Source organism: Rhinopithecus roxellana, chromosome 2 (genome assembly GCF_007565055.1).
Source record: "Rhinopithecus roxellana isolate Shanxi Qingling chromosome 2, ASM756505v1, whole genome shotgun sequence".
NCBI classification, from domain to species: Eukaryota; Metazoa; Chordata; class Mammalia; order Primates; family Cercopithecidae; genus Rhinopithecus; species Rhinopithecus roxellana.
In genome coordinates, this window is record NC_044550.1 from 42,618,409 (window position 1) to 42,643,929 (window position 25,521).

Here is a 25,521-nt window from a genome sequence, read left to right on the forward strand (position 1 = left end):
TCTTAGTATATGTGTCTCAATGACAGCAGATATTGGAGATGGATATATTACCCGTGTGATTCTCTGAATGACTTATGGCCGTAATTATTTAAATTAAACTCATTCTATTTGCTCACTAGAAATATACAATGTGAGTTATCATTTATATTTTGGGTACTTGAAAAGAAAAATAAATAAAATCTCACCATGACAGTTTCTGAATTCAAAGAAAATTATAGTTTCCCTCTTCTTAATTGAGAATATTCAGAGAAACAAGATGCTTATGCTCATACTTTGAAATTATCACCTGAAGCAGTAACTATTAAGCTGTCTTGTCAAGTGCTGCTTGGCTTGCATTTTTAATAATATTTGTGGTACCCTGGACTTTGTACAGACAAAGGCTGAATTGCTTGGCTTATCATCTTGAAAGATACTGTTATTCTGCTTGCTTTTACTTGCTAGGAGGATCCTACTAGAATATATTGTCCAGAAATAGGTCATCAATAAGTGATTCAAGGCAAAATAAAAAATACACACACACACACACACACACACACACACATATACATATATATATATTTGTGTTTTGTTTTGGAAGATTATCATAAAACAAACATTTAAAAAGAAATAAGGTAACATTTTTATTTTCTTTTTATAGAGAAGAGATTTTTGATATTATCTTTCATTTTACTAATTCAAAAAATATATATTTAGTTAATCTTGTTACAGTAAATTGATACTTCTTACCATTTTATTTGACTAGTTGACATTTTTTTGTATGTATGAAATATTGATCATAATATGTGGTACCATTTATAATATAAAAAGATTGATACTCAAATCACATTGGAAATAAAATGTAAGTAGTTTAATGATGGAGTGCGGCAATAGAAAGCTGGTTTAGAAAATCAGGAGCTAAGTAGAGTTTATATACATTTTGAGAGAGGACAAAAATGAAATTGAGTGAAAGACCTGAGTCTTTAGGTAATAACATAATATGGAAATTGTTTGGCAAGATAAAATCTTCATGTCTCTCTCTTGTGAATTTAAGGAGCTCAACAGCTTTACCTCATTAGCACCTTTTGCTTATGTCTGTCTGATGTGGCAGCTAGATTTCAAGAGGAGCTATCTGATGTATAAGATTTCTTTGCGTCCTTTGTGCCTCTGCATTTTTCACATCTTTGCTTTTAGAACAGAATCAAGAAATAATGCTATATTTAATTTCACGTGTAAGAAATCAGTGTCTATATAGTTTTTTAATCTACAATACTTAATGTCTGAAATCACACATTCTGGATTTTTTGAAAGTCAGTATGGTTTCATTGTACTTTCTGTTTCAGTGGTATTTAAAGATTTAAAATTAGATACCGTTTTTGTACACACAAATTTTTTACAGGTTTCAGAAATTCCTTAAATTATAATTACGTCTTCATTGAAAAATAAAAATTTGGCTCTGTACTGTCCAGGAAGTGGTTATGGTACATCGAGATTCTCAAAACTGGAGTATTTTACTAGGAAAGAGATAGGTTTAGAACTCTTCTTTGGCCAAATAATATTTTGGAAGCTATGTAAATTGTACTTAATTTTTTTTTTTTTTTACATCCTGTAAATCTTCAGAACTCTTAAGGCCACTGTGGATAAAATAATGCCTCGATAAGAAAGAATTAATGGGGTCCCAACATATCACAAGAAGTTAGTATTTAAAATGACGAGATTATCCATATTCTTAATCTGTAATTTTTAATCTTTCTTTCGTATCTGTCTCAATGTTTATATATGCAGATAAATTTATGAATTAATATTTAGCTAGCCAATTTGTGAGAGTCCTGAATAGATGGGTTCAGTGAAATCAAGATCTATTATTAATTTTAAACTAATGAATTTTCTTTCAACTTTTATTCCATTGATGTGTTATTTGTGACATGACAGATTTAAATAAATAACTGTATTTTTATGTTACATTTTTCTCCCTTCTTTTTCAAATTTGTGGTCCTTTTTTCCCTTATTTCATTTTTTTAATTGCATTTCTTGTATTCTTCTTAAATTTTTTCTACTCTATTTATGTATATGCTGAACTTTATTCAAAATATACATTTTTTTTTCTTTGCTTCATTTTGTTAACCTCACCCACATTTAAATTTCTTTTATGTGACTCCTCCCCCCTACCCTGGGGCATAAATTTCTTTTACGTGACTCCTCCCCCCTGCCCTGGGGCATATTCATATGTGTTTGTCTTAGAGTTATGATGGAAATGAAGAATGATAATTTCTTAATTTACTTTTAATTTAAAAATGACAATAAAACTTTGTGATTCTCTTCTCCCAATGCTTTATATCCAGTTCCTTCTGTAAATACCACATACTGAGGATACGAAATTTCTGTATCTCAATTAGTTTTCTTTTACAATTTTTGCTATAGTTCCTGGTCATTTTCTATTTTTTGAATTTTTTTATCTTTCTGTTTTATATTGTACAGTGGGAAGAGATTGGTGAAGTGGATGAAAATTATGCCCCTATCCACACATACCAAGTATGCAAAGTGATGGAACAGAATCAGAATAACTGGCTTTTGACCAGTTGGATCTCCAATGAAGGTGCTTCCAGAATCTTCATAGAACTCAAATTTACCCTGCGAGACTGCAACAGCCTTCCTGGAGGACTGGGGACCTGTAAGGAAACCTTTAACATGTATTACTTTGAGTCAGATAATCAGAATGGGAGAAACATCAAGGAAAACCAGTACATCAAAATTGATACCATTGCTGCCGATGAGAGCTTTACAGAACTTGATCTTGGTGACCGTGTTATGAAACTGAATACAGAGGTCAGAGATGTAGGACCTCTAAGCAAAAAGGGATTTTATCTTGCTTTTCAAGATGTTGGTGCTTGCATTGCTCTGGTTTCTGTGCGTGTATACTATAAAAAATGCCCTTCTGTGGTACGACACTTGGCTGTCTTCCCTGACACCATCACTGGAGCCGATTCTTCCCAATTGCTCGAAGTGTCAGGCTCCTGTGTCAACCATTCTGTGACCGATGAACCTCCCAAAATGCACTGCAGCGCCGAAGGGGAGTGGCTGGTGCCCATCGGGAAATGCATGTGCAAGGCAGGATATGAAGAGAAAAATGGCACCTGTCAAGGTAAGAGTTTGCCTCCGGATCTGCAGGGGCTGTCTGCTTCAGTTGGATCATGTATATGTATTTCCTCCAATGATTATGAGCAAATGACCTTTTACTTTGCTAATTTATGGAGATTATTTCTCTCAAGTTTGATTTTTCTCTTTTCAGAATTTTGAAATTTCTGGCAACCGTGAAAGATTTAATGTAATGTTTTATTGGATATACATAATTAATACTCAGAGGGTGTCTGACTTGCAGTGTAATATTTCATATTCACTTTGCTTTTAGAAATTTTATTTTTGAAAAACTCAAACCAAGGGACTACTAACCTTCATTGTATAATTATTGTCTGCTGCTTCTATTTTCTCTCCATGAACTTGTCTTCTACTCTTTATTTGCTGTATCAAATTTAAATGCAAAATCTTTGGTTAGACTTGTTTTGGCATGTTTTTAACTGCCTTTTAAAAATTCTTCAGAAAAAAAAAGTTCAGCCATATGAACTTTACAGCAAAACATTTGTAAACTGAGAGGATTAGTTTACTGAGTTGTTTACATATGATTGCAATTACGTGCTTGCTTTTTAAAAATTACAGATATTTTTAAATGCATAATAAGCAGTGCCCCACGAAAATAACTATTTGAAGATAGAACCCATACAAAAGGTCATTTTAAAGCAATTTGCCCTTGGGGATTTTTTTTTTTTTCTGTTTTTATTTTTCTTTTAAATTGAAACTTGATCATGCATGCTTCTGTCTTCATTTGAAAATGCCCTCATTTTGCCCACAGTGTGGTGAGTTGGCCGTTTAAACTGGAAATTTGTCAATGGCTTTCTGGAACAAGGGAGTATTTTATATCAAAGCAAAGAGCAGTTTATGGGAAAGAAAGCAAGCATTTTTTTTAATTTAAATTACTCGCCCTCATGATCCTGAACTTGTTTTCATCATGATGTGAGTGTACTAAATAGGTAATGAAAGTTAATGAGTATTAACTGAGGGAACTTTGGATGCTGAGCAGCCCCTTGGTCCTACCTGGTAGTTTCAGGTACATTTATTTTTCCTAAGTCCACTCTATTACATGAATCAGACTTCCTCATTTGTTCATGCTTGACTATAGATTGATTATCGATCCAGGGAAACAAAACTAGGGAAATTACCTGTAAATTATAATAACTTTGGTTAATTAATTCTCTCCAGAAACACATTGCACTTCACTTGAAATTCCTTTTTCAGCACCAGTTTCTATTTTGTATCTTTGAAATACCATCTACTATTAATTCTGTTGTTTTTCCATGCAAGTTACAACTTTCTACACTTGATTTTATATCTACACAAGCACATCTGAAAGTTTTGTTAAATCAAAATTATGTTTCTAAAATGCTTATCAGCTTATTGGGGAAATGAATCATAATTTCTTCAGGATTGGAATTAAAGAATGTTCGAATATTAGTTTTTTATTTTTGAGCAAACTTATTGGTTTAAGGTGAGGTTTTATGTAATTAAAGGATCAAAAGCAGGAGTTATAAGCAATCCACTGAACATATTTCTGTCTAAAATATTGTAAATATAAATCTTATTATTTCTAAAAATTTGTTTATTAGTATTATAAAACAACATACTCTATTTGATTGTTCATTTCTATCATTTTAGAGAATATGTGATCACTTAGTTCAGACCACTATGACCTTTGTCTTTATTTTGATTGACAGATAATATGAGAGACCTCTCTCCATGTTTTGAGGATGCATTTTGATTGTTGATGAGATTAAAACATTTTGCTAGTGATAGTCACAAAAATCTTGGGAAGCAGCGTTCTGACAGAATGCAATGCTGTCTTAGTGCAAGTGTTAGCATACATCTTTTCTTTCTCTTTTCATGATCTTCTCTTAATAATTGAAAAGTAGACCCTTAATTGAGGGACAGTGGATTAACTGGAGACATTTCATTGTAGAAAAGTTTACTTAACTGGACTCTGTCTTAATTCATGCATTTATCTTCCTCCCCTGGTAGTAGGAGCAGTGGTTGGCAGAGTTGATGCAAAAAGCTTACTACACAGCCCAGAGAATGTTTCACACATGCAGTCTGTGTGATTAATGCCTGTTGGTATTTTACTATGTACCAATGGTATGTGATGGCACTCTAGGAAGAATTTCAAGTGTTTATTCTATACATAAATGATTTAATGACTGATTGAATGAATAAATAAATCTTGAGGGTTTGCTTTGGAGAACTAAAGCATCATAGATATTGTTGAAACATTTCTATCTATACACAATAAGTACATGTAAGTGTGTGTGTGTGTATGTGCTATAAAATGCCACCATGACTGTAGCTCATTTTACAATGTTAACCTGCTAGTCTCAAACCTCTGAGTGGGGATCTTGATGATTTGGAACCATCCTTCTAAATAAGCCAGAAATTTAGGGATCATTTTTCTCATCTCTTTCCTACTCGCTATCCAGTTCCAATCCATCACAAAATGTTTACAGAAATTACCAGTCAACTTTCTCTTTAAATTATCTACTTCTCTCTATTTCCTTTTTCCTTCAATATAGAGGTAAACCTTGTTGAAACTTTGTTTTCAAATTTAATGAATGACTTTATATATAGTTTTGGTTTTTTAACCATATGAATATATCACCTATAACAAATGCAAACATTTGTTTCTTACACCCATCCCACCCCTGGAACCTCCCCTCTACACACACACATACACACACACACACACACACTCTTTATACACTTCAGTGGTCTCCTTTAAGACAAAGTTTTTTCATTAAGAGGCTGTATGGTTTTGCTCCAGTTACCTTTCATGACTCATCTTAAATTTTCTTTCTCCCCTTCCCTATGCACTAGCCAAACTAGCTTTTTCCAGTTTCTCAAAGACAATTTGCTCATTTTCACTACTTGTTGTTTTAAGAATATGTTCTCTTCCATGAATTATTCTTGTATCTAACATACACTAATCCTTCAGATGTGTGCTCCAGTATCCCTTCTACAGAGAAGATGCCCCAATCAATCAAGGCTAAATCAAGCATCACTGTTTACTCATATGTCTTTCCTTCATAGAACCATTTAGAACTATTATTTTACATCTATTTGCATACTTCTTATCTGTTTAATTATTTTTTCTACTCCTGTTAGTCTACATACTCCTTGATGGCAGGAATAGCAGACTGTGTACTCCTTAACCTAAGGGATGAGAAAGAAGTCAAAAAGCAAAAGAGAAGAACAATTAATTCAAAAGAGAGTAAAGTAAAACTGCAAAGGTGTAAAAGAATACCGTGTTATTCTGTGTTAAATAACACATTGTGTTGATTCATTTTACCTTTGTATTATCTGTAAAATATCTCCTTGGTCTGAAAACTGATGGATATTAAGTCTTTTAGCTTAATCATTTCTTAGTTCTAAGACTCTCAGGCCAAATTTCACATTCAAGGTATTAAGTCTTATGTGATTGGTACTTCACATATTAGCTATTAGAGAAGACAATTTATTGAACTTTACAGAGCACAGAACATCACATATTTAAATATAATATGGCCATATTACATGATGACATTTAATTATTCAGTTTCTCAGTAACCAAACTATATTAGAATTTAATTAAAAATAATTATATTATTGAGAAGCTAAAGTTTGAATATGTCTGTGGCAATGATTTCCATATGTTAATATTTTTTAGTCTGTGCTGGCAGGTGACTGAGTACTTGCTGTCATATCATGCTTATGTGACTTGTTATATGTGCTTGACATGATGGAGTTGACACACGGTCTTTTACAAACTAAACCTTCAAGATTCAGAATGCTAGGCAGCTCATTAACATATGGCCTCAATCCGGATGACCAAGCAGTGAGTCTGGAGTCCTGGTCAATTTAGCAATTTGTGATCTGTCATCTTCATATAACTTCCTCTCGTTTAAATTTCTTTAAGAGAAATAGACTACCTCACCCATAATAATCTGGTTTTGACGAGGTAACCAAATACTCATTTCTATTGTGTGAACTTAAAATATAGTGTACATTTATTTTTGTAAGTCTTACTTATATGTCTAAATTTTCTATAATAAACCGATTTAAGTCTACAGATTTCTTACTTGGAAGTCTTTATTTTTTATTATTGTTTTCAGAAACAAATAGTGTCTCAAATCCATTTATCCCAGTGTGTTTCCCCACTTGTTATTTATTATTATTTCTGATGAAATTCATGCTATTTTTTCCCCTAAGACTCATGTGAGACTTTTTTTTTTTAGTAGAAAAATGGTTAGCAAAAACACATTTTAGAAGTTTCTGCCTTTTATTGAAGTGAATGTTTTTGACAGAAGTAATTGAGTTCACATGAATCAAATGTTGCCTGCTGAGTTCTCTTGTGATTATGTTGCTGACTTACTCAGGTGCAAGGCAAGACCACTAATCTTCATCAGTTGCTGGTGGAATGAAGTAGTAATTTGAAATTAGCCCTAGATAATTATAGTTTCACTTATATCAAATGGAGGAAAGAGATTCAGATTGTGGGTCACTGCCAAAACCAGTCAGAGTGAAGAAGGTATACAATACAGGCTAAAATACAGGATAAGGAGGGTTACACGTCAAGGGCTGTGGAGAAAAAGTACTTATTAATTGTCCAACTGGGAGATGATTGCACAGCAAGGAAAATGTAGTGAAAATACCCAATTCAAAAAAGAGCCTTGATTCAGAAACAGTACAGTTACAGCAGGGAGTAGAATGTTGATCATTCATACTTCTGGTGCATATTTATGATTGAAACAAAATTGGCTGGAAATATAGTATATTAGGTGTTCATGTAATTATGCATTAGAGAGCCTAGTTATTTTTAATTAGGCACATTACCAAAAAACATCGAAGGGGTTGAACTTATCGTTCTATTTAGTATGTTATTATACGTAACAAAAGGAACCTATTTTAATTTCAAAATTTGAACAAATGATGGCAATTATGGAAGTACAGAATATCAACGGTGCCCATGTGAGATGTGTCGGTGAGTGTGTGTGTGTGTGTGTTCTGCTTTGGTGAGCAACAACCAAGGCAATTAAGTAGCCAAATCATTTCACCCACTTACAAACATTACATAAGAGAATAATTCAAATAGTCTTTTTTTCCCCCTATTTTAACTGCTCCCTGGCCTACTTTTAGATTAGTTCTAATAAAATTTTAGAGAGTATTCTGCAATTTTTGTTGTTGTTGTTTGTCCGTTTTTGTTTGTTTGTTTTTTCTAAATCTAGGTTTTTCAACACTGAAGCTATTGAAATTTTGGGCCAGATAATTTTTGCTGGTGGGGAGAGGGATGTTGTCTTGTTCGTTGTAGACTATTTAGCAGCTTTCTTGGGTTCTACCCTCTAGATGCAGTAGGACACCCCACTCCCCAGTTTGACAGTCAAGAATGTGTCTAGATATTTCCAAATATTCCCCGGGGGCAAAATCACTCCCATTGGAGAACCACTAACCCAAATACTTCTTCCCTCCCCAAATGAACACACATGCCACTGACACAAAATATGTTTGTAGATATGTTTACGGACTGCATATCTTTGCAAAATTGAACATTTTTCTTTAAATTTGGGAGAATGAAGGAGATGTACATGTTTAAATGTGACTAATTGAATTTGAATATGGTGGGAAATATGCTGCTTGTAAGAGGCAGCATACCCTAGTAGTTTAAACACATGAATTCTGAGTAAAAATGAATAGAATCTTATTCCACCTCTGCCATCTACCAACGCTATATCCCCATGCAAATTGCCAAATCTCTCTGTTCTTTGCTTTCCTCATCTCTAACTAGCTCATAACAATCTTGTGAGATATTATATAAAAATTACTTGGCACACTACCTAGCACACTGTATTTATTCAATTAAGATTATTTATTTTAGCTGTCATTAAAAATAAAATGTATTTATAGGCATATGTGTCTTCCTTATAAAATAAAGTATAGGGACAGGTTATAAAATTATCTAGTTTTCTCTAAGTACGTAGTATATTCCTGAGCAATTTAATTTATCAAATAATAATGCTACATTTTTCCATTGGGTAAATAAAACTATGTAAGTTTTATAGAACTTCCTTTATAAAATTTTTGTTAGAAGTACAAAACTGAAAAATTTGCTATCTGGGTAGACATTATCACTCATTCTATAAGTTGTTTTTGTAGTAGGCACTCTATCCAGCCTTTACAATTCTTGTATCCTAGGAATGTTGACATATATGCATACAAACATGCATATAGACTCACATCCACAGTTAAAATTTGTGAAATTTTCTAATGGCTGTGTGGGTGAAGTGTGGTATTTTAGATAGGGAAATAAGAAAATGTTTTGTTTTGTTTTCTGAAATGGTGGCATTTAAAATAGAATTGGGGGGGGGCTGTGAAAAATATGGGAAACAGTGCAGCTAACAGAGGGAGCTTCCAGTGCAGAAATCTATTTTAATACGTTAATTTTATGTATTTGTCATTTCTTTCTAAAATTACACTTTCAAAAATGTATTGGCTTATTAAAATCTGAGAAACAAAAGACCTGATGATTCCTGAACTTACCAGCTAAAATATGATGTTTTTACACATTTATTATTATCTTAAAGACAGAAAACTCCTAATAAATATCTAGGGTCAAATGTATGCATATCAAACATGAAACAATCCAGTTTATTTATGTGTGGTGTTGGTGGATGGTTATTTGTAAATTATTATACCCGTTGAAAGTATAAAACCCATTTTTTTTTCTTAAAAAACTCGTTTCATTGGTTGGACAATGGTTAATGACTAGTGACTCTTCTGCTCTATGTGGATGGACAAATACGGGGACTTGGCAATGAAAGAAAAAACATAGAAGAACCAAAAACCTTGTGATTTATTTCTGGTCAAACTTTTAAATCTGGCTTAAACTCCTACTTTCTCACTCATAAAATAAATTATACTAGTGAAAGTCTTGAGGTTGTATATATTTTTAGTTTAGAATAAATGTAACAGGCAAATGCTATACCTCATATTTACAGTAACAGTAATAACTACTTTGTAAATTTCACTTTGGGCAGGTTTCTAGGATGTTTTATATGATGATGACATGTTCCATATTGTTACTGTGCAAATGAATCTTAACATTAATGGACTTGAGTTTCATCATGGTTATATGGATGGAGAATTAATGATTATATTTTATGTTGAAATGTCTCATACTTGTGTAAACACCTCTTAATAATAAACATTTATTAAAATAATATGCACTGGATAAGCTCCTTTTATTATAATGCATTTTTATAAAATGATAACTATCAGGAAAAGATTTTAATGATAAAGACCTCACAAAAAGCTTTATATATTTAAAATTTACAACATTTAAATGTTCCAGGACACCAAAAAATAGTCCCTTTGTTTTATTGTTTGCTTATTTTCTTGTTATTCAGACACCAGCAAAAGAACTTACATAAAGTCTGATAACATAAAACAGAACCTCTCTCTTGGGAAAAGTGTGTACAGAGAAATTTGATGGTGAAAACTTAGAGTGTGATTTAGGAAATATCTCAGTATCAGTTCTCAGATTCTTGAGAACTAATAGTTCAAAAAAGGAATGCAAAGTATAAGAAACAAAGTAGCCAACACTTGCATAAAATCATTCAATAGATTCCAAACATTAAAATTGATCTCTGAAAGCATCACGAGGTATTTGTGTGCGTAGCAGATTAACGGCATAGGACTTAAAAGTGATGCCGGCCTCCGCTCAAATCTCAATCTAGCATTTGGTAAATACGTAACTGTGGTCAAGTTACAAAACCAGATTGAGTCCTGCTTTCTTCCGCTGTGAAATATTGAATGTTATAATCTTCACCTGTAAAGTGTTCATGTAGCTTCAAGTAATGTCTGCCTATTTAGAAATGGTACATGGACCGGCAGCATTGACATCACCTGGGAATTTTTTAGAAAGGAAGAATCTCAGCCTTACCCTAGAATGTCAAATCTGAATCTACATTTTAGCACATTCCTTGGTGATTTTTATGTACACTCAAATTTAAGAAGTACTTTTGCAGTGAATGTGTTTTTCTTTTTTATTTCACAGATTGGGATACTTAGGTACAGATAAATTAGGACCATGTTAGTATATAAGGTCAAGAACAGTAATTTATTTATCTTAGTCCCTTGTATATATGTAATAATAGTACGGTATCAATGTTTTTAGAGCCATTGTGCATTAGTTAAATGTTTATTTCCCCCCTCAAAATGCTCAGTATCTTTTATCATATATATGGTAATTATTTAATTTTTGATAGTATTAGAACTAATAACACTTCTTTCTAATAATTGCATTATGACTTAAGAGTTACAGATTTACTATCATTTCTCTATCCCATTATCATAAATAGGCAATATTTAGCCAATTAGAGGAAAAGTCAAACAACAGAAAAGTAGAGAAAAAAGTAGAGATGCATCCATGTTCTAATGAGTTCAATTTGTAAATTAGCTGTTTGTTTATTTTGCCCCCTTTTGGGATGCTTGTCTTTTTCTTACTGACCTAGAGGGGTTTCTCACATGATTTAGCATTTCCTCTTACTGATGTGCATTTTTGGGACCAAATTTTATCTAATTCTTCTGTGCTCAACATTTAAAGTGCAACACAATCATTTTAAACAGCATTGTTGTTGACCATACCAAGGAGAAATTCTGATATCAGGGTATGGTGCTAGCCAGAGGTTCAATATTTTTAAAAATGTTTCTTAGTTGATTGTTACATGAAACCAGGGTTGACATGTGTTGTAAGATTTGAAAGTCATGTGTGTTTGACTTTTGGTGATTACTACGAATTTGCACCCCAAAACCTCACCCGGAGAAGGCCACTGATTTTGATTCTTGAAGGAAGGTTGTGCTTTCTTCTTCCCATTTGAAGGTTATCAGATAACAGCGTCTTTGTGCTTTCCTTGTGCACATGGGCACTTTTCTTTTCTTTTCTTTTCTTTTTTCTGTCTTTCTTTTATTTTTATTTTTATTTTTATTTCTATTTTTTAACTCGGAGTCCTCTTGAAGATGTAGCCAGCTTTTCAAAGTTTCAGATTTTCTGAAGGTCTCCCTACTTGGTACAAGGCTATGGCCTTTTCCCTTGGATTCTGGGACATTAAATTTCAAGTTGCCTTGTTTCCCAGAGCCTGCCTCATGCCACTGAGCTTGCAGGGCCGCCTAGGATATGCTCTGGCACTCCACCACTCCAGGCTTTGGCTTCCCTTTGTTTTTGCCCTGTGTGGATTGCCACTGCAGACATTTTCAATTTATTAATTTTAATGGAATTTGTGTTAAAACGAAACATAACAGGAACCTAAAACTGTTATACTTAGTTTAGGATTTTTGTTTTGTTTTGTTTTTTGGTGCTTGTACCTGAAACATTTTCAGGTTTTCTTACACCTTCACATGGTTGGTACTGAAAGCCTTCTGAGAACTCACAAATTCTAAATTTTATAGCTCCCCAGGTACACCATGCCAAATACAAAATATTTACTTAAAAAAAAAAGTTACTGTAAACTGATAGGAAGATAAAATTTGTGAAATTATTTGACCCCCTCAATACTAAATTCACAGTTTTTTATTAGGTAAAAAATGAAGAATGTTTATGTTTTTCAAAGATACCTTTCATTTAAGTTTTACTCAAAACTCATGTTATTTTACTAAATAGCTAATATCTGAAAACATATTAGTTAAGCTGTCTGAAAAATTTGGCAAGTAAAGTAACTTTCTTTTGTTAATAAGCATTGTCATTTTAACATTGTAATGAACAGAAGAAAAGCTGCGACTTTTCTTTTCCTCCTTCTGTAAGTAACGTTAGAATTAAAATGATTTACATGACTTAGGAAAAACAATTCCCTCTCCATCCTTACATTTTTGTTTTCGTCTTTTCTGATCACAATCTCTGAAGCTTTTCTAAAAAAATTAAAATTAAAATGAATTCAGGCAAAGTCTTTCCTTTGAGTCTTTGAGAAAGGAGTATGAAATAAAGATATGAGTGAAACTTGGGAACAGAAAACTATTTTTTTAAAATAGTTTTAGCATAGACTCCTAAATGATATGATAAAGTTAAATTTGGTTTCATCAGTCAACTCAGTAATTATAATTAATTCATGTCATCTGTATAAAGAAAACAAAAGGCATGACTTTAGAGGTGTCATGTTAGTACTAGTAACTGCAATAAGATTAATCATATTTCTTCATAGTACTAAAAATGAAGATATAATACAGACATAAATATTGGTCTATTTCATAATCTCTTCATTGCAAAATGTAAGTGCAACACAATGATCCTTCCATGTGGAAAAAGGAAAACTTTTATTTTTAGACAGGATAATAATATATTTACATTTTTAGCATATCTTGTTTCATTACCTTAATAAAAATGTAACATATGAGTTGAAAATTTTATGAAGGTCAGTAAGCTAATAAGGAAAATGAGGTCTGGAGTGGGAAGTTGGGGAAGGGATTAACCTGTCTGATATCACACAACCACCATATTTTAATTTAAGCCTTAAAATTATATATTTTACTTCAGACGCTTTGTTTTACTTCTTGACTTTGTACAGTGTAAAACCACACTCAATCACAATGATTGATTTGTAGTTTTAATTGTATATTGCATCAATGATAAACCTGAATAAAAAGTACTGCTACTTCCTAGGTCCATATCTAGGATTAATATGTTAAATATTTTGTGCTTTACCTCTATAGATTTATTTAATGTACCCCCTGGATAAATTAACCTTGAGAAATCTACTTACCTAATTTAAAGGGTTGCATAGAAAACTATCTAATAGCAAGTGTAGCTTAATTTGTATCTCTGTCTCTCTCTCCAATTTATGCTACTCATAGAAAAGTATGCCTTTTACGGAAATTGTACAATTATTGCCTTTAAATGTAACTCATCCCTTAGTCTAGAAAGACGTGACAATTATTATAAGTCAGGAAGGCATGGAATTACCAACCCTGGCATAGTTCTTTTTAGGAAGTGTGTAATTCGCAATAACAGTAAAAATATGAATTCTAAGCTATACATGATCTCATAGCTGGTTTTCGTTACATGAAAATGCTTTTATATCCTTTATTATTTCTTGTCGTGCGTGTAGATCACATCTTGTCTTTAAATATTTGATTTTCTTTGGTGCTTAAATGCTTTGTCTGCATTTACGCCTGACCAGTAGTGTTTCATCTATAAGAACCAAAGTGATTTGTTGATATGCTTTCATCTTTTCTGAGCTTGAAGATATCCTGCTCATTTGAGCACTGTAAAGGTGTAGTTTATAAAAAGAAAAGGTAAGGAAAGAAAGAAGAACCACAGTTTGGAGGAAGTAACAATTAGAGCAGATGATAATTTGACTGATGGATAACTCCATTTCTCTGATGGAACTGTTAGCAGGAATCAGACGTGGAGAATGAATGCTGGAAAGTTCCTGCTGTGTGATTGTAAAAGAGAATCATAATACACTACTCCATATGCATAAGAGCTTTTCCTCGGATGAATTCAAAGTATTTTGAAAGGATTCCATTAGGACATATCTAAAATAAAATAAAAAACGAGACTATCAAAGTTTTATTTTCCATTCTATGGGTTGGAAAAGTCATGTGATGTGATTTCACCAGTTTCCCATGTTTCCCTTAGGCTTTCTTTACCCACACTACTTTTATGCCTCACAATCTGAAAGCAACATAATTACTTTGTCCTGTGAATGATTTTTAAATATTCACCTAATCCCAATATTTTCCAATGCTAAAAGCTTCTTTTTTTAGAACGAGACTGGCCTGTATTACTTATTTATTTTAAATTCTCTTTAGAAGGTTCTGTGTGTCATCTGTGTTTGCTCTCTTGGTTCAAGCATGATTTAATATGTCAACACTGGTTTGTTTAACTGCATTTGATTGTCTTCCATACTTCACTTAGAGCTAGGCAAGTCGCCTTTCAAGAATGTTGCTGCCCAGATAAATGAAATGTCACAACAGTGAAGACTCCTTGTTTTGTGACAGCGGTGGCTTTCTTTGGCACAGTTAGTGGTTGGAGAGGGAGGTGGGGAGGGAACTTGAACAGTAATAATAGAGCCCATTTAAGTCAGGTTGTGCTCCTCAAGGCCCACACAGACCAGCAGCAATAGAATAATGTAGTTAAATGTGGGGGGAGCTTCAGTCTTTATTCAGGTGAAAATGAATTTAAATCCAGAATACTATTATGAACAAGGGGAAAAAAAAGTCTGTTAGCAGTTTAACCAAATAACACTGAAAGAAATCAAGTTTTAGTTGGATTTCTTTCATACTTCATTACCAGGCCTTGAGTGGTTATTGCTCTCAGTACATAGTGTTAGAAACCAATTCATGCTAAAAAATGTTTACACTGTCTCCCACAATAAACATACTGATTATGATTTCAAAACCTGGATTAGATTTTAAATATTGGAGGCTCATAAATCTTAGTACTTGGCACAAAGAAAATCCTCAATACTTGCTAGTTAGATTTAAAAGTTTAAAGCAATTTCAAATTTCAGTGAGAGATAATCCTAGATAAAGTGGTGGGGTCTTTTGTTTGCTTCTGTTTTTGTTTTTGTACTAGTATTTGTTGGTATTGCTGCCACCACTCTGGCCATTGGAGCACTGGAAGATAGGAGCACGCTCAACCTGGTACCGTCCGACCAGGCCAGCTACTCATGGCAAACCCTTTAAAGACTTTGAAGCTTTCTAAGAATTGTTGGTATGAGTGCAAGTGTGAACATTTTCATTTCAATTTAAAAGAGAAATAAACCAGACCAACCAGGCATGTTGTTAATGATTAAATATATGTTACAGGAATAGAGAGACCATAAATAAAATGCCTTGATCAGGAACTAAGGGTATAAGAAATTAAGCATTCAGGAAGCACAGAATTGGGTGAAAAATCTGACTTCTGGTAAAAATCTGATGAAGGGGAAAGTCTTAGCCGAGGGCAACCTGTCATCATCAAGGGAAAGACCAGCCAGAGTGTTCCCCTGAGCAGACCTCAGGAGAGCATAGTTATTTTCATCTGCACTTACAGGGAATGGAACGAAAGCTGAGGGGAAAAGGAGCTTGTTCCTAGAAAATACAAAAGTAGGCCAAAGGGAATTGTTTGACTTTCAAGTGCAGTGTAAAAAGCAATAATATACTAGAAATAATAGCGATCCCAAGAAATAAGATCTAAGATTCTGAATATCAGAATTGTCAGGATATTTTAACTGGAGTGGTAAAACAAGAAGAAGGGTTGACACATTTGCAAAAAGCTGCTATGTGCCTGTACTGTTAAATGTTTTATTCATATTCACTCTTTTCAGCTTGACAACATCCTGCGAGCCACCGTTTCAGGGGCAACTGAAAGCTTGGAAGGTTAATTTTACTAAGATCACACAAACTAAAACTAGAAAGTGGCAAATTGACATTTGAACCCAGTGTGTTTGTTTCAAAGTCTGTACCTTTTTACTACATGTTCTGCAACGAAATGCATTTGAAATTCATTTAATGATGTCACCTCAACTTAGATCACCTGTGAGCTTAATCCATTGTAGGAGCTGCACTAGAGTGCACATGAGAGGGCGGCACCCCAGAAAGGCACAGGAGCCACCAGAGTTGTCTTTACAGAAGAGAGATTCGGATCCTATTTTCAGACCTCAGACTGAGGAAAAGGAAAGGTAGCTAGAAAGGAAGAAAATGTAGTAGCGGGAAGATGGAACAAATAAGCAAAGCAAGACTGAGTGAGCAAAGCAAAGAATGCATAAGAACGTCTAGGATTCTGAAGCTCTTATCCAAGAAAATAGAGGCCCTATAATTAGGCTCTATGAATAGTCAGGAACTGAACTAGACTTTTTAACATATTTCCTATGGGAACATCCAGATGGGGGTCAGGGCACCTTTTGGCATAAGCTCGACATATATGTTGTAGTTGAGGGAGAGATTGTATCCATGGGTTAAAAGTTCTCAATCCATTTCTGAACTTTTGGTTTGTACATTCTTGGACACATAAGCTGCTTTGTGTTACTTGTCTGCTCCTGTAAATAGTACAGGATTTTTTTAAACATGTTTTGGCGTTTGGAGTATTAATTGTCATTTGTATTCAAGTTTTGTTTTGTTTGTTGTTTTTGTCTTGTTTGGAGGTGTGGTATGGAAGCAATAAAACAAAACTGTACTGTATAAAATAATGGAGGAGACTTTGTCAGGATTCTGAGGTGGGAGCATCCTCTGTACCTCATGGACCTAGTTGGATCTTTAGATTTTTCATGTCCACAATAAAGAAGCTAAAAGATTCTTCATCTCCCCACCAACTCCAAAATTACACATTTAGCAGGTACAAGGTTTCTGACTGGAGGAGACTTTCAGTTTGAAGTGTTTTCATGTCATTCTTGATGGTGGGAAGTTGAAAAGAAGCAGAACACAAAACAAAGCGAAGACAATTAAAAGCAAAAGCAGAAATAAAAAAAAATCTTTATAAGCAAAATAGTACAATTAAAATAATGGCTACTTCTCTGATGATTGATCTAAATGAATCCATCATGATGATAATGAAGACAAATGTCCTTATGTTCTCATGGGTAGAACAGAACTGTTTTGGAAAAAAGAAAATTCATATCCATGCATTATCTCACCCAGCTGCTTGCCAGGTCTCTAGAAAAGAATTTAATCCTCACAATAACTTTACCAGATATATACTGTTGTTTTTATTTTATAATTGGAAATAAATGAGGTTAATGTAGATTAAATATGATTTCCAAGAACCTTGAGCTACTAGTTAGCTTCAAATACAGCTTTAGCTTTGAAAGAAAAAAAAAAAAAAAAAAACCTGACTGGGATTTCTAACATTTTAGAATATAACACATATTAGTTTTTAATTTAAAAAGTAGATAAAGCTTAATTACTACAATGACAGGTGAAGAAATGTGTAGTAAAAGGTCAAGTATAGAGAGTATTGTCGCACTGACATGAAGAAAAATAATAACTGCTACCTGTTTTGAAAAATCAAAATCAAAGACAACTATTTGCTAATAATTGTATGAAAAGAAGATATAAAAAGAACTAATTCTACTCATATGACTATGTATGTTTATATATGGCATCAGTAATATGAAAATAAATCACAATGAACTGAAGATTGTCTAATTATTGCATAACTTGTATATGTGACTTAATTTTAGTGGAGAAAGTTTTATTAAATTGGGTACAATTAAGAGATTACTAATACATGATGATTTTGAAGTAGAAAAGATGGTCTCATATTATTCAAAATAACATACATGCAATCAAATGCCGTTAATATTTACTGAGACTTTCTCATTACTTATATATTAAAATAATTCAATAATTAAGGAAAATTTGACTGCAAATCCAATTTCCCTAAGTGTGCTCACTCTCTTCCTCTTCCTTATTTCTTTCCCTCATTTTCCTTTACTCCTATTTTCCTTTTTTCTCTTTATTTTTAGAAGATATTCCAAAAATGATTAATTTTGTATTTCTCAGTCTATTTGATGTAGAAAAGAAAGTAAAGCTGCAGGTATTTTTTTTCCAATTTTATATTATAAATATTACTAATTTTATAATAAGTCTTGAAAAGGAGTATATGTCCATACTGCTGTAGAAAAATATATGTTCCTTTTCTTTCTTTCGTGTAAATTGTTTCTAATTCACCATTTTAAATGCTTCTTAGAGCTCATAGATTTATAAGCAGTGATTACAACAGCTGTTTCATGTTTTCTCTATATAAAGGAGAGATACACAGCTAAATGTAACTGTGATCTTCATTAAACTTCAGATTTTCTTGTTTTGTTTAATTTTGTTTTGTTTTTCCTAAATAAGTCTTCTTGCTTTGTTCTCAGAAACAAAAAGATGTTGTTTTATTTGTATACTGCCATTTCAGCTTGTCTACTAATAAAGTTAACATATCCTGTTTCAACTCTCAGAAACACTAACTATTTTAGCTCTTAAGGTCAATTAAAACAGTAGTGTTGGATCCTGAAAACCTCTAAGTTTCAACTGCTAGGTAAGATTTAAAACCTGGTTGTTTCTGATTTTTTTCTTTTCTCCAATTCTTACTACTTTTTTCTAAAGTTACTTTATTTTGTGTTGTTTTGATTTCTTCTACTTACACGCTGTTTTAATCTGCTTTTTTTCTCCTCCCTTATAAATTTTCTGTAATATAAATTCATTCAATTCATTTATATCAAAGTCTATATATATCACAAACTATTCTAAGCACATCATATTTATTATGTAATTGGATCCAGACACACAGACACAGACACACACACACACACACACACACACACACAAACACACACACACATACACATATACATGCATGCATGTAGGTAGTGAAAAACAGAGAAGTAATGAAGATAACAGTTAGTAAGTGCTAGAGTTGGAGGAAAGCCTAGGCCATATCTTCCAGGGTCTCTCTGCTCTTCACTGCTATGTCATTCTGGTCATGGAGAGAACATTAGGAGAGAACTCCTAATTTTTTCTCAATTTTCTCACCAACACATTTTAAAAAAAAGTTAAAAAGAAAAAAGAAGGCTGTATATGTAATAATTATATGAGTGACAAATGACTAATTAAATAGGAAGATTTTTTAACAATATTTTCATAAGTTCTTTTGATTAAAAATCTCAAGAACACTTAGGCACTTGATCCTTTTTATCTTGTGAAAAGAGACTGATTCAAATACAACATATTTCCGTTAAAAATTTACATGTACACAAACTCTAAAAATTAACAAAAATTGTTATGTACTAAAATAGTAACACTGTCAATTAAAATGTGTTAATATTAAAGGTATTAGAGACACCTTTCTAATAGGTATTCAATTTTTCTTCATACTGGTTCCTCTTGTTTGCTGTACTATTTTTAAATATGTCATAAAGGAAAAGTTGATATGTTTAGGTTATGCTTTGTCACATTGGAGTATTTTTGGGGGTTGAGGGGGCTGTATCATGCCACTCAAAAAATCCAAAAAGGTCTTTATCATCAAGTTCATTCAAAAGAATTTTGGAAAAGAAATTTGAAATATTATTTTGTATTTTAAAAATATATTTAAATTATTATTTGAATTCCATAGTTAAGACATTAAAGATTGGCATTTTCAATTAAGATATATTTTCTCAGACATCAGTATTACTGTCCATCCAACAGTGATTTAGTCACAGAAGAGGAGCACATTATAGTTTGAAGAAATTGATGAGTTTCTGTTTGGAGGAAATATGTTCATTACAGGTTTTGTTTATACCTTATTCATTTTATTGATTTTATTATTTTAAGATAAAGAATAACTCTTAGGTATATGAATGGAAAAACTGGATATAAATTGAAAATGTTTATGAGTCTAGTAGAATTGATCATGTGTTAAAGTTTTAGCTGACATTTTTCAAATTGGTTATTAAAATATATTATTTTAAAATTTATCTATACTTAGCCTATTACATATATAGTTTATAAACATATTTAAATAAATTTAATTTAATGTTTAATAATTTAATGAACCAGTATACACATTTGCAAATAAGAATATATAAACCTATTGTATGTATACATTTAGCCTAGCTTTTGGGAAGCGAATAATGTCAAACAATAGAATTTCTTTTTCATGATTTTATGTGAAAAACAATAACAAAGATATCTTTCTTTTTTAACAAAACAAAATTTTACGTATTCTGAAGGGTGATAACCATAAGCCATAGGGAAAAGTACCGGACCACATTCAAATTAGCCTTATTATTCTGTAATATCTTCTTGGAGTCCAAGGTTAATTAGTACCATAGGCGATATGCATTATTCATCATTGCAATCAGTCTTTTATTCTGTGGGGTCTTTACCAACTACAAATTGTTGTTTTTCTTGTAACAGAACCTTGATAAACTATTGTCATATTTAATTTTACTGAATTTTATTGGTGATATATAAATTAATTCATGTACTTCAAATATTCTGAAGATGCCATTCCAATCTAGAAAACTACAGAGTAAGATTAAAGATGAATGTCCTCCTCTTTGGTAGGAAAATATGAATTTTCAAGGCAATGAACATAGATTGTTTAATAATATTTGTGTTCAGTGACAAGAGTTTCTCATTAAATGTTGATTTCAAAATTTTCTTTCTATATTATTAATTTTCTCTCTCCTTAGAATATAAACTTTCTAAGAGCAGGAATTTTACATATTTTGTCCATGATTTATCATGCCAGATAGACCTGGCTTATACCTTAAATATATTATTAAATGAATTTAATGAACAACTGTGTACATTTGCAAGTAAGAATATATACCTATTGCCTAACAGTTTAATAAGACTTCAATTGTAGAATAAAAACAAACAAAAAAAAACTTGTCTCAATTCTAGTTTTTGTATTTCTCCTCCTCTTATTTAAAAGAGACAAAGATATAAGAAAGCAAATGTGGAGGTAATGTCAAAGGCAATACAGAAATGATTATCTATTGTGTAATTCTAAGTTGTAGAATCAAATGATAGCCAACCAGCAAGAATTCCAATGGTCATTTTCCTTTATTTTATACCTTTGCAGACTTTTGAGTAAATACATGTAAATTGGCAAATTTCTTCTTTACCTCTTTTTTCAGAAATCCCATAATTAAAATTGCAGACACACAACACAGCTGCAAGTAAGTTGCAAGAGATATTGGAATTCAATTTTTTGCTCTTTCCTCAGAGAATATACAAGTTACTTTCATAGACATCTGTAACCTTCACTCATCTGGAGAAGAGTTATCAGAAAATTTCAACTTTAGGAAAGCACTTCAGTTTATTTCTTTTTGATAATTTGACCTTATTTTTTTCATAGAGTAAGGTAAGGAATACTTCAGGGTTGTTTTTTTTTTTTTCCAATTAGTCCCTTTTGGTGTCCAAGCAAAAATGATTGAGTCTTTGCCATCCAGAGGAAAAGAAGATATTTTATGAGCAAAGAATACCTGACTTTGCTTATGTGATGCAGTTTCCCTTTTCATAGCTCAGATCTAAAATATAAAATGGAATGTTATGCAAGGTATAGTTAAAAATACCTACTCCCTTATCTCAGTCTAAGAATAGAATTGTGGTATCTGGAAAATTAGTCACAAATTGTTTGTCAAATGGAAATTTTTATACATATCTATGGTATCACAGTAACAGTGCTGGTTTCAAGCTATTAAATTATTTTTTCCTTCAGAACACACCGAGGAGTTCCTTTTCTTTATTTTTTTTCCTAAAATATACAGACATGTTTATTACAACCCAGTTTCTGAGGGATTGAGGAGGAGGGCCATTTCTATGAGCTTCATAGTGTCTACAGCAAAACAAGCAAACCAACAAAAACAAAAGATGTTGAAAGGTGCTCACACACATAGAAATGTTCACATTTTTAAAACATGAATACTTCCTGCTTTTTCAGTTAAACTTTGTTAACACAAATTACTTTACTAGAATTTCAAATGTCTATGGTAAAGAATTCCAAATAAAACATAATTAAAACTCTTAAACAGTTACCTCATGACTTTAGCATATAAACCCAGTTATTGCCCATTTAGAAACCTTCCATTAAATTGGTACTAAAGAGTTTTCATGTCAATAAGTTAACTAGTTCAAGCTTATATTTTATTTAAGGAAGTAAAGTGCACTAAAGCCATTTGTAACTCAAAACCTGGTACTGTTAAGATAAAACAAGGATTTAAAATGTCCCTATGGCTGGTATATTTTAAGATTAATTACCCTTGGTCAACATAATCTATATAGAATTGTCAAATGAAAAAAAATATTAGGTTAAGTTTCAAAGAACCCAGATTAATAAATAAGGACCCATATTTCAAATACCACCTCTACCAGAAATAGACCACTTTGTGTAACTCACTTTGCTTGCTAGGACTTCAGTAGGTTAGTCTTTAAAATAAGAGATTGACTTTGTAGGAGATGTAAAAATAATTTGCCCTCTAATCTTTTGAGTTCTTAGCTGAGACCCTTGTAACAAAAGACAGATTAACAAGAAGAAAAAAGCAAACAGAAGTTTATTAACATGTTACGTGAAAGATACACATAAAAAAAAAAAAAAACTGAGTAAATCTAAAAAAGATGCTTAAAACTCTGGCATATAGAGCATCTTCAACAAAGAAAAACATGCTTTTAGAGAAGTGACAAGACAAAGGAAAAGGATCCGAATAACTAAAGGAGCAAATTGTGGTAGGCTAAATGAATGGGGGAACAAATGAAAGATAAAGGCTAGTTAGTAAAATGTGTTATTTAGATTCCTTTGGTGCCATGTCCAGGCTGATAAGGGTCTGAAGTCTTTTATACTCAACTTTTGTGCTCTTTGGGGACAGGGGAGGAGGGACATCTTTGTAAATTTAAGTCCTAATTTTAGACAAATAGGGGAAGAGCAGAGGGCTTATATTTTATTTCATTTTATATGTGTTACATATTATTTACCTTCAACACAAAATAATCTTTATGCCAAAGTGGCATTGTTTTTCATGAAATATTCTACTAACCTTGAATTTAGTATCATGTTTTTCAAAATAGATTTTCTGAACATAGTCTTCAGTCACTGAAGATCATCATTGGAGGGACTGCATTTTATGTTTTAACTTCCACAAAAAATTAAAAAGTAATATATTTTATATCTGAGTACTGGACCAATATGCATTTTCATTAGATCTGCTCTTGCTTTGTTTCCAAGTAACACTTTATTCAGATTCTGTTAGCTTAAATACTATCTATTCAGAGTAAAGTTAAAGTAATGGAGTCAGATAATTTGTAAACGATGCACAGCCAAGTGAAACCCAAATTAAAATAAGCCTGATCGATTGAATAACAGTTTCACAGCCTTTTCAATACAGAAAAACTGCAAGAGAATTAAATCATTACTTTATGTTAAACTTGAAAATTTCCCATGTAATGTCAGATAGTACAATTTAAAGTATCATTTTAGTTTCAGTAAAATAACATTAATTGTCACATTAATTAGTATTGTTAATTTGAATGTTATTGGCTCTGTAGGTTTGTTTGTATTAATTCTGTAAGATTGTTTGGTTCTGTAGTTACATCAGCTATAACCTAATAATTTTATTTTTAAGTTTATATTTGCGTATTTTAATGAGCCCTTAAACATTTTTAAAGTTTTAAGTGAATACTGAAAGTTAATCTTTTTTTCTTTTAAAAAGTGACTAAACATTATTCAACCTTTAAAACTCTATTCTAAAATGATCTCGAAGTCTCGTTCTTGAAAATGAAGTCATTGGATTATTATCAGGCTTAGTACTGTGTTTTATGCATATTTACCATCAGCTTTACATTCTTTAGGACGTTTTCTCAAACATTAGAAAGACTTAAATTTCTCATGATAGAAGCAGTATTAATATTTGTTGTATAATCAGTATTTTCATTAACTTACTCGCTTTTTAAATGAGAGTCATTGGAAAATTATTTTTAGCACTTATAGATGTGTATGTTTACATTGATCAGCTAACTCAGGAGGTTCTATTATTGTTGGTTTGAAATTACTCTGCTCAGAAAAAACAGAATGTATCATTTCAGCTGTCTTGATTGCCATGTGATTGGTTGGCGATCCACTTTCTAAAACACGAGAATATTCATCTTTAAATCACAGATTCAAGCAGGTAGTCAATGGTGTATTTTATTCAACAAATCTGAAGATTATTTTAATAAAACATGGAAACAACAAATACAATGAGAAATAATTAGTAATTATTCTCAAATTTTATAATTAGGAAATATTTTGAAAATGTTATGCAGCATTTATTACATAGAGTAAAACATTCCAAATTCAATTAGGCTCACGTTTTGCCATATTCAGGCACCTCACATTAAAACTTTATTTAATCTACACTGACACAATCCTGAGATGACTAACTGAGACGGCAGTTTAGAATAAATATTATATATCCACACACACACACACACACGCATATATATATTTGCACATGCAGGTTATTCCCCACCCAATTACATCTCTTTTCTGTCTTCGAGTCATTCAGTCATACTTAGGCAGAACAACAATGATAACATAACTAAAGTGATGGGACAGTAGAAATTTTATATTCTCATGGCAAATTGCTTATTTAGTTATTTTGTAGTTGAAGAAAATATAATTTCCATAAGCCTTTTTGAATAATATTTAAATATTTTTACAATGTGAAGAAAGTACCCTTCCTGCTGGCTATAAAAATAACCTTTATATAGCTATTTTTATTTTAGATTAACATTTTGAAACACCAAAAAAAGATAATTCTTTCCCACATTAGACTACCTTTTCTAGTTCAAAGTCTAATTGAAGTTTAAGTTACCATAGTACTAGATTATTTTCAAAAATGTAGTCTTAACATTTTTTAATAGCAGGCTTTAGCATTTTTTACCGATATGGAATTCTCTGTACTATAAATTTATAATTATAGGCTCTAGAAACATGCT

At 32.0% G+C, this 25,521-nt stretch overlaps 1 protein-coding gene across 4 annotated transcripts in view; it reads left to right on the plus strand.

Moving 5' to 3' along the window:
* EPHA5 (EPH receptor A5) overlaps nt 1-25,521 on the plus strand; it is a 344,724-nt gene that overhangs the window by 67,436 nt on the left and 251,767 nt on the right. For all 4 annotated transcript variants that reach the window (XM_010380149.1, XM_010380152.1, XM_010380153.1 and 1 more), the window contains exon 3: nt 2,455-3,118. In XM_010380149.1, the coding sequence (XP_010378451.1) occupies nt 2,455-3,118 (664 nt within the window). The remainder of the gene's footprint in view (nt 1-2,454; nt 3,119-25,521) is intronic.